At 43.9% G+C, this 10581-nt stretch overlaps 1 protein-coding gene across 1 annotated transcript; it reads left to right on the forward strand.

Annotated features, from left to right (window-relative positions):
- Window positions 1-910: 910 nt before the first annotated feature.
- LOC125542739 lies at window positions 911-8744 on the forward strand. The gene is made up of 4 exons (XM_048705915.1): window positions 911-3231; window positions 5187-5765; window positions 5865-6458; window positions 6535-8744. Exons 1-4 carry the CDS (start codon window positions 2161-2163, stop codon window positions 8590-8592), a joined length of 4302 nt encoding a protein of 1433 aa, XP_048561872.1. The 5' UTR covers window positions 911-2160; the 3' UTR covers window positions 8593-8744.
- Window positions 8745-10581: the final 1837 nt, after the last annotated feature.

Below are 10581 nucleotides of genomic sequence, written 5' to 3' on the forward strand. Positions count from 1 at the left end.
ATTTATTTTAATTATTTTCGTAAGGGGGATGCAGCTGAGCCTGGGCTCAGAAGTGGATTACCGTAAAACGGACATTTATTTGGTACCATGCGTTGGAGTTCGTTTACATCATTGTTCCACGCCCGTCAAAAAAAAAAAAATACATCATTGTTCCACTGTTGCTTTACAAGGAAGGCGGTGTCCGTCCGCGACGGGGCGACTCCGATGACCGTCTCCTTCCTCTCGCCGTTCTTGAAGATGCCGCGCTCGGGGCTTCCAGCGGGGGTGGCGACGGCGCCTCCGGGCATCAGCCGCCACGTTGGCTGCGGGAGGAGGGATGAGGAGCCGTCGGGTAGTTGGTTCTGGAAGGTTGACCTACTGCTTCGCTTACCTCCCCGTCGTCGCCAGCTCCGCCTCCCTCCTACCTCGCGCCGCACCATGCCACCCATCCTCTATCGGACCTCCCTGACATGATAGATCCTGCACAGCACAGTGCAGTCTTCTTTGCCCCAATGCCAGCCGCTCAGAACACGCCGCGCACGGCAGCTGTTCGACCAAATGTCGCCACGGAGATGCCCTCCCCCCTCCCCGAACATACTTATTTTCTCATTCTCACTCCCAAACATAGTTTTCCCTGCTTAGCCCCCCTCTCTCTCCTGTCCTCTGGCTCACTCAACTTTCTCTTCGGCCTAACACTTGCCAGCAGTTATACGGACTGAATGCATGCGCGGTGTGCTGTTCACCAGCAAATCAGTTGAGGTCTGCAGTTGGAAGCCCATGCCGGGAAGCAAAGTTGCTGTCAGCTTATCACCGCCTCAGCCTCAGATCGACACACTGTCATGACCGGAGTGGGCTGGCGCCATTCAAACAGAGGTGAGTGAGGCATCCTCCCTCCCTCGTTTTACACATTTACTCCTTCCTGCCTGCCTGTGACGGCAATTGTGCCCATTCACCATTGTGAAGCGGCACATGATTGTCTTCTGTACCCTTCTAATACGTGTTGCCCCGTCTTAGCTGTTACACTATTGTTCACTACAGTTTGCAAAATATACTACTGTCGATCAATGCTACATACAAACCCCGTGGCCTAGTGGGAAGCTCCATGTTCGATAGTTAGCATAGTTAGCGTGAACTAAGGGCGCATCGATCATGAGTTTCTTAATTAGGACCTTGATCAATTCCCATTTCCCAAGTCTTCTCACATCTGGCTAAGTACAGCCAAGTTCAGACCTGCAGGCTCCCTTAATTAATTAGTAGGATCTCGATCGGCGCCCAAGCCTTCTCACAGCTAAGTCTTGTTAACAGTTAATCAATAACTGGCCAGTTGATCCAGAGCTGGCTGATAGTAGCTAGCAACTCTCAAGCATATTTAGACTTATGAATTGAGTTGTTTAAGCCAGCTGGGATGGTAGGTCAGACTAACTGTTCGCGTGTCGTTCTTATCTATCTGATCACATGCATATACCCATCCATCCCCATTTGACATTTGATGATCAACTGGCTGGCTTGCTGGACTAAGATAATAATTGGTGCGGATGTAGATCCTACATCCATTGAATCTGCGATATGATGTCTAGACAGCTTGATATTGGACAAATTAATGGATCAACTCGGCCTGTTTGATTAAGATATTGGTCTCTCGCCGTCCAGATTAATTGAATTTGTAATATTAAGTCCATAGACCTGTAATGTGATGTAAGAGCAGCTAGCTACTGGACACATCAATTAGTTAATAAATTCGTGCAATAGCCAGTACTTGTTGCGTGTTTAACAAAACGGACTTAATTCATCTAGCTTGCGAGTCTTGTTTGAAGAGTATGACACACTACTTGGTTGATTGGAGACACATTCATTTATTGATTAATTAACATGTATGACAGCTAGCTGAGGTAATATATCTAGACACTGCAGCTGGCCGCTGTCTTAACGTGAAGGTTCCATCAATCGGCTAAATCAATGAGTTTCTTAATCAGGATCTCGATCCAAGTCTAAGTTCTCTAAGCAGCTGTCAAGTTTTTTTTTCTTCGATCTATATGATAATTTATAAATTGGGCATCTTGCTCCACTAGCTAGCTTTATAACCCCGACCCAGATGCTACCCAAATCAGTTGCTTGCTTCAATTAAGTAGCTAGACAACAACCACACAACCTAGTAGAGGCGGAGAAACCTGGAAATTAGCCATGGCGGAGTTCGCACTTGGATTGACCAAGACAGCGGTGGCGGGGACGGTGAGCAAGGTGAAGTCGGCGATCGAGGAGGAGACAAAGCTGAGGGTGCGTGTGCAGGAGGACCTGGTGTTCATCACGGGGGAGTTTGAGATGATGCAATCCTTCCTGAACGTCGCCAACGCAGAGCGCGCCAACAACCAGGTAGTGCAGACATGGGTGAGGCAGCTCCGTGACCTGGCCTTCGACGTCGAGGACTGTGTTGAGTTCGTGATCCACCTCGACAAGGCGTCACGCTGGGACTGGGTGCGGCGCCTGACCTCGTCCCTTATCTGCATGGCAAGGCCGCCGTTGCCCCTGGATGAAGCGGTCGAGGAGATAAAGCGGCTCAAGGCAAGGGTAGAGGATGTAAGCCAGAGGAACACCCGCTACAACCTCATTGGTACCAGCGGCAACGATGATGGCTCCTCAAATCAGCAACTTCAGCCATTTATGCGTACTAGTTGTACATCGGCAACAATGGCGACATTCCACGACCTAAGGGAGGTTTGGAAGGCCATGGGAAAGCTTTGCGATCGCCCCTGCGATCTGAAAAGGTTGATCGATTGCCAAGGCAGTGAGCTCAAAGTGATCTCCCTATGGGAAAGTACGCAAGCTGATGTTGTTGCGGAACTCGGGTGGGCAAGTATTATGAAGAAGGCATACTATGACCCAGAAACTTGCCAAGAATTCAAGAATCGCGCCTGGGTAAAGCTGAGCACGCATCATCCTTTCAACCCGGTAGAGTTCCTCAACAACTTGCTGACTCACTTCACATCTAACCACCACCACCACCATGATAATATGTCCAAGCTCGCGTTGGAAGTCAGCCAGCATAGGTATCTCATTGTCTTAGAGCAAGAATTGTCCAGTGTCGCAGAGTGGAATGCCATTAGAATGTGCCTCCCAGATGGCGAAAACGGCAGTCGGATTGTCGTCTTCACCAAGCACTTGGGAATTGCCCTTCTCTGTGCTGGGAACCCCTACCAAGTATCAGAGCTTAAATGCTTCTCTCATGATCGATATCTTTATGCCATTTTTCCCAAGGTAAGTACTCAAGTTATACAATTATTATGCTCTTGTACCTGTGTAGTCTTTTTTACTTGCATGCAATTATATCTAGCTAGTTACCCATGGTACCTGTAATTAAATTAACTTAGGGTACTTCTATTTAGATCCGTCCAAAAATATAGAAGGATTATTTTAATTGGTTCGTACTCCATCCATCCCAAAATAAGTGTCACTTATTTTGGGACGGAGGGAGTACAAGTCTAGTTTAATCATAACATTTTAGTTTCAATTAAAAATCTTACTAATATGCCTTGATTCGATGGATGGGGAGAGAGTAGAAAACAAAATAATTATTTATTACTTGTTATTTTTATGGTTCTATATGCTACTTAATTTGACCGTTAGTTTGACAAATTTACATTAATCACAATGCACATATTTGGAAAATTGTGATATTAATTGTGGAAAAATATATGTTTTCACCTATAAAAGGAATTTTAGGAATCTCAGCTCAGGTCTATTCAATAGAGTTCGTTTTGATCCAAGAATCTAGCGAGCAAGATCAAACATTAGTTCCAAATGTTTTCTACGACTGGGTGTAGTTACTTCCATTTTTGTTTCATACATTCTATGTAGTATCTATCATACCGGGGTGTATGTACGCGTAGTATGTACTCCCTCCATAAAGAAATATAAGAGTGTTTAGATCACTAAAGTAGTGGTGTGGTCTAAACGTTTTTATATTTCTTTACGGAGGGAGTAGTATATAAAAATGTTTAGGTAGTTTATATACTACTCCCTCCGTCCCATAATATAAGAGCGCTTTTGACACTATACTCCTTTCTACATACATTTGTATGTATTTCAAAAACGCTCTTATATTATGGGACGGAGGGAGTACTTTTTAGGTAGTATGTACCACATTTTAAGCATACTCCTTTCTACGTACATTTGTGTGTATTTCACAAATATAATGAAAACCATGGGCCCACTTGCATTTTTTTTCATATAACTCATTTTGAGTATCTTAGATATAATATACGAACATACTAAAAATGATAAATAGCGTATATACTACCGCATGGTAGTATATTAGACATGGGTGTAACTACATCCGGTAGTAGGAGATATATATATATGAGAGGGAGAGGGAGGGGAAAAAGAGAGAGAGAGATTCTTTTTCTTTTTTTTACCGAGTGAGTCCCACCTGCCCGTAGAACATGGTCAAAGCCCTTTGACCTGATGGAAACAGCAGGGAGGGGTAAAACTAAGTGCGATTTAAAGGTTCAGGGGAAAAACTGAGCGTAGTTTGAAACTAGGGGCAAAACCAATTAGTGGGAACCTACTAAGGGCAGAAATGTAGAAGTTCTAAAGAATTAAGGTAGAGTATGTAGCTACCATTAAGCTATCAGCTAGCTAGCTAGTCATAATTAATTATAATGTGTACGCTTGCAGGTTTATTTCTTGCTCTTGATGCTTCTAGTATATTAGTACTACTATATAGATAGTTAATGAGTCGGTTTGGCAATAGCTAATATTATGCGAGAAACATATGAACTAGCGATGTAATAACATTACTAATGTTTTGTTTGGTATTTTTTTACTCCCCAGTTTGCACATTACACAGTTTCCATTTAAATTAGCTGAAAGAAAATGCCATGTATACTATGCTGATACGGGTAAATCAGGCTATTAACATTAAATCGGTGGATTAACAACTTACTCAGCACCTCATAGGTATTCTTCCATATTTATACTCAATGGCCACAACTTAGACATCCAGTTTGCCAAATGGCTACACTGCTAACAATAGCTTTCCAAGCACGAAAGCATTTTCACAGCAGATAGCCGACAGCTGCTTAAACCAGAGCCCAACCAAACACCCCCTTATAAAACACTGTTGTGTGCTTAATTTATGTTGATCGTTATTTAATTTATTCCACCATGTTGCCCTAATTAATAAGTATTTAAAATTTAATTCATTGCTGCAGGGTTGTGGGCATCACATAGGCTTTGATGAATTCATTTGCCAAATAAGACGACAGAATGGTGTTATTATCTCCTTATTCTGGGAGGATATTGATGTGAAACGCCAGTTTATGAATATTTTTTATGATGACACCTGTAAGTTGAGAGTACCTGACTGTTTGAGAGTACTTGACGGAGTGAAATTTGAAAACTGCTACCAGTTTAGCGTTACTGAAACATTTCTAGGCACTCGACTTCGAGAAGCTAAGCCACCACCGTCCAGGCTGTCTGACTTGGCTCGCAACGCTTGGACCTTACTTATTGAATCTTACCCAGAACAGGAAGAGAACGAAGCATATGATGAGCTCTGGGAAATGGATGACGAGGATATATTTGAAAGGTGTCGTAAGCTTTTAACTGAACACGATTACCTCCTCATTATTGATGTGGAGTCTCCCACGGGATGGAACTTCATAAAACAACACCTCTTATGTGAGTCTACTAGAGGTAGTATCGTTGTTATGACAGGTCAACAATGTGTGGCCACACATTGTGTAGATCATATTGAATATCGGGCGCTCAACCTCACAGATCAGATTAAGGTATGTACACGCACAAACGTGTGTAATTACAATAAAATAATAATGATAAATGCCCCAAAGTAATTTAACAGCAAGTTAACGATGCATATATACTTGTAGGATTTTGATCAGCAAGACCATTCTGTACACACAGATGGAGGAGGTGACATAGAGGAAGAAGACAAATTTGAACTTGGTATGCTTGTTGGGCGTGAGGATGACATGAGCCTCCTCCTCCTGAGGATTAGTGTGCACTCGTGTGTGTCCGTGTGGGGTATTCCTGGTGTTGGGAAATCAGCTATCGTCAGAGAAATGTACAATAATTGCAGACACGAGTACAAAAGGTATGGCTGGGTGGATGTGCCACATCCGTTCAATTTGACAGACTTGTCTCGAAGATTGCTTATGGATCTTTATTCGGATGATGTTGATGCCAAGGAAACTTCACTAATTGGTATGATGGAAGGCCAAGACCCTGTTCGAGAGTGTTGTAAAATTCTGCGTGCAAAAAGATGCTTCATTGTTATTGATGGTCTGCGGTCCACGCATGACTGGGACTTGATTAAAGCAACCTTGTTATCTCATCCTAGTGGTAAAACTATAGTCATTACACGTGAAGAAAGCATTGCCACACATTGTACATCCATACAAGAAACCGAAACTCTCAACATCAAATGTCTGGAAGTTGACATGGCCCTTGATCTCTTCGAAAAGGTATGAAACTCATGTCCATGTGACTCTCTCTAGTTGAAATTTGAGAATTTAATTAATTCGTATCTGAATTGTGTAGAAAACTTTGGATGGCAAGCTACCGTCTCAGCATTACACCGAGGCAGAGGCGGCTTTAAGGATTACCATGTCCAAGTGTGGCGGGCTTCCAGAATTAATAGTTTCTATAGCAGAATCGATCTGCTTACTCGTACAGGGCAGTGAGTTCTCTGAGGTCTTGGAGTTTCTAAATGCTGACTTCATGAAAAATTTGGGGATCAATCCATCTCCTAAGACAAGGGGCCTGCTTTGTTGGATGCAATCCTACTTTGATGCTTGCTCAGATGAACTCAAGCCATGCATCTTCTATATGTCAGTCTTCCCTACAGACCAAAGCATTAGACGGAGGCGTTTGCTCAGGCGGTGGATCGCGGAGGGCTACTCATCTGGTGGTGATGGCACCATGGAGGAGAAGGGAGAAAAGCTCTTGTCTGAGCTCACGAAGTTGAGCATATTATACCAGGAGCAGCAGACATCATCAACCTACAAGGTCAATGGTTTCTTCCTTGAATACATCAAGTCACGGCCAATGGAAGATAACCTTGTGTTTGCACTAGACGGGACATGCAGCCCCAGCCCACGACTCACTGGACAACACCTCACCATAAGCAGCAGCTGGGACAGAGATGATATTGTATTCAAGAGCATGGACTTGTCACGGGTACGATCATTGACAGTGTTTGGGGAGTGGAGGTCATTCCTCATTTGTGACAAGATGAAGATGCTTCGCGTGCTTGATCTGGAGGGCACTAGTACATCAGATAGTACTAGTGTAACAGATGATGACCTGGAGAAGATCGGGAAGCAGTTTCCTCGCCTCAAGTTCATGTCCCTGCGAGGATGCGTGCACATCACTCGTCTCCCGGATTCATTGTGTGCCATGAGGCAGCTGGAGACTCTGGATGCCAGGCACACCTCCATAGTCGAGCTCCCACCTGGTATCATCGCCAAATTACACAAACTGCAGTACATTCGTGCTGGCACCACCGAAACAAGACGACTCGTCTTGCTACCAGGGGCAGCAGCACCGGCAGGAACGCCATCACCACCAGAACCACAAGAAGATGGTCATCATTCCACGAGCCCTACCGTACGAGCCGAAGCAGCAGCATCATGGGTGGTCCAGGGGGCATCTTCAGGGGCATGGAAGAAGAGGGCAGGTGGTTTGGAAGAATCCTGCAGCAACTGGTGGCTGTCCAAGAATCAGCTGAATCTGCGTAGACGCAGGCGTGTTGATGCAAATGGTGGTGGTGTTGAGGTTGTTCCCACTGCTTCAGAGGGGATTGGGAAGCTGACGCAGTTGCATACACTTGGTGTTGTAAATGTTGCATGTGGAAAAGGCGGCTTCCTCCTCCTCAAGGAGCTAAAGAAGCTTACCCAGTTGCGCAAGCTTGGGTTGTCCGGCGTCAACCGTAAAAACTGGCACGACTTGTGTTTTGTCATCTCAGGTCACCGCCATCTCCAGTCCTTGTCGCTGCAACTGTTGCTGCTGGAGGAGGACGGCAACTATGACTTTGCTTCTTTCGACGACATCTCCGTGCCGCCCAAGACCCTAAAACGCCTTAAGGTACTTTACACTACTGGTGCAGGCGCAGGCGCAGGTGGTGCATGCATAAGTCTAGTCTGGATCAAGCAGCTTCCCAATCTCAGAAAGTTTGACCATAACTTGACGATATCAAGTCAAGAGGACATAGACATCTTATATAGCGATTATTATGGATCAATGGGGCGTCATCTTCGTGTCAAGCCAATTCAGCAGCAACTAAGTTTTGATAAGCAGGACCAAGTTTCTTATAGGTTCCATGTCGGCACCCTCAGGATTGATTGCAGGAGCATCAGCTGTAAGGTTGAGTTTGGAGGTTCAAGGGATATGTACACTGAAGCACTCAACATTCATTGCTGCAGCTCTTGTGGTGGATCAAGTTGTTTGCAGATTGTTGGGTTACAGCATATAGGTGAGCTCAAGGAAGTCTTGGTAACGGGTCCGTGCAGCGATGGTTTCAAGGAAGAATTGCGCAAGCAACTTGATGAGCATCCTCTCAAACCTCAGCTGAAGCTGTTAACTTGCAGATCGCACTAGTAGCAGAGTGTTTGTTAGATTGTTTTAATTTTCTGTTGGGCGCTTAGCCGCTTACCAAGCAGGCCGCTTGGTATGTTTGTTAGATTGTTACTTGTGTATATGTAATATAAATCAGCTATGCATTCATCCTCTTGCAAGTTTTAGCGTTTTAATGATCGTGTTTCATTTCATAAACTGCAAAAGCAGCTGCCACACATATGCATATTACAGCTAGTACCATGAATTGATATTGCCTCTTCTTTTTTACTCGTTGGAAAAATCTCATGATTAATGTTCGGCCATTGAGCCATGTACATTGCAACCGGCGACATGAACAACTTGCAGCAACGAGTATGTGACATCCTGCAACGAGTGTGTGTTACTAATGTCGTGATGAAGCGTGGTAAGACTCATTTACACAGCATGCCACAGAAACCTTCCTATGTACTCCATCCGATTTTATTTAGTCCGCGTATTAGATTTGGTCAAAGTCAAGTTTTGTAAACTTTGACAAAGTTTATAAACAAAAATATTAACATATAGAATAACAAATCAATACCATTAGATTCATTATTGAATGTACTTTCACATCATATAGATTTGCTATGGTATGTTTATATTGTTTTCTATAAACTTGGTCAAACTTTATGAAGTTTGACTTTAGTCAAATCTAATATGCAGAGTACATAAAACGGAGGGAATGTAAAATGTTGCAAAAATATCGGGATCAAACACCGGCCTAATTCAATTCCTCGGACATCAGATGCTCTGTCTTTCGTTGAATCATTCAGGCTTCCCAGTAGCTTCCATCATCGCCTTCGCTTGGATCAGCTTCTCAATCTGCTTCACAATCTGAGGGGGAAAAAAGAAACATCAAACGTGTCCACCATTAGCCATGTCTACCAAAAAAAAAGGCCAAATTTGGAGTTTTTACAGGCATGGATTCATTAGGCTGTTGTTTAAGATACGCTAGATGACTCGTTGCGCCAATGGCGCAAAGGCCGAGAGGGAGCCAAGTATTGTGAGAATATTTAGACACCCAAGTCGAAAAACAAATGTGGCCAACATTCCCCCATCCTTTGCTTGAAAGCCGCCTTTTCTCACCGGATCTAACATAGATACATGATTCTTCAAGACCAAATTTCAGAGAAAATATAAAGCATGCAAGGCTTTAAGTTGTACTATTAAGACCATACCACCATATCTTTATTTAGTTTTTTTGGAAATCTAAAGGTCTAAGAGGATGGTACATGTCAGAAGATGTGAATCCACAACAAAAAACTAAACTAACTTCCAAACAAAAATTTCAAGTTTGGAAGCCACAAAGAAGCAGCCCAGATCTCTCGTTGTAGTGCAGGTACATGTCCTTAATCCCGCGTCCACATCCCATAATTTTTCAACACCTAAATCCACGAAAACCAACCGAAGGAAATCATGGCAGAAACATGCGCCGTGGCTTACGTCTTCAAGAAGGACTTCTTGGCATTATTGTGCAGGTTGGACACAGCAATCCTCGCTGCGAGCTGCAGAAGAACCACACAGGCACCTTTCTTCACCTTGCCCTTGGGAGGAGGGGGCAACACTTGCAGCGCGGTGACAAGGCTTTGCGAACGCCGCCGACGAGAGCGCGTAGCCAGGGGCGGAGCCAAGATTTAAACATGAGGGGGGCAAAGAAGACAATGATCACTTACGCACACATGAGATAAAAATTAGACTAAGGCAAGAGGGGTTAAATGCGAACCCATGTTACTTTTTCCATGTCACTCTACTCCTCCGCAAATGTGGACACACAAAAACGATAGATAAATGCACTGTCCGGAGCAATTCGGGCCGCAAGGTGCAATTTTTTACGAAGAATAAAGCATCACAGATAACAAGAAGTTCGAACAACAGATTGACATCAGAGGATAGAAATGCATGTTTTGAGATAAAAATAACTTCATTTAAGTTGATTAAATTTAGGTCCATAACTACGAAGCTCATTTGACATAATCTAATTGAAGGCGACCT

This window comes from Triticum urartu, chromosome 3 (genome assembly GCF_003073215.2).
Source record: "Triticum urartu cultivar G1812 chromosome 3, Tu2.1, whole genome shotgun sequence".
Lineage (NCBI taxonomy): Eukaryota > Viridiplantae > Streptophyta > Magnoliopsida > Poales > Poaceae > Triticum > Triticum urartu.

What these genes read in the sequence shown, in the direction of transcription:
- LOC125542739 (XM_048705915.1), top strand. Translation starts at nt 2,161, where the DNA reads ATGGCGGAGTTCGCACTTGGATTGACCAAGACAGCGGTGGCGGGGACG. An exon ending in ACCTCACAGATCAGATTAAG is followed by an intron (nt 5,766 to 5,864) that starts GTATGTACACGC and finishes ATATACTTGTAG; the next exon opens with GATTTTGATCAGCAAGACCA. An exon ending in CCCTTGATCTCTTCGAAAAG is followed by an intron (nt 6,459 to 6,534) that starts GTATGAAACTCA and finishes TGAATTGTGTAG; the next exon opens with AAAACTTTGGATGGCAAGCT.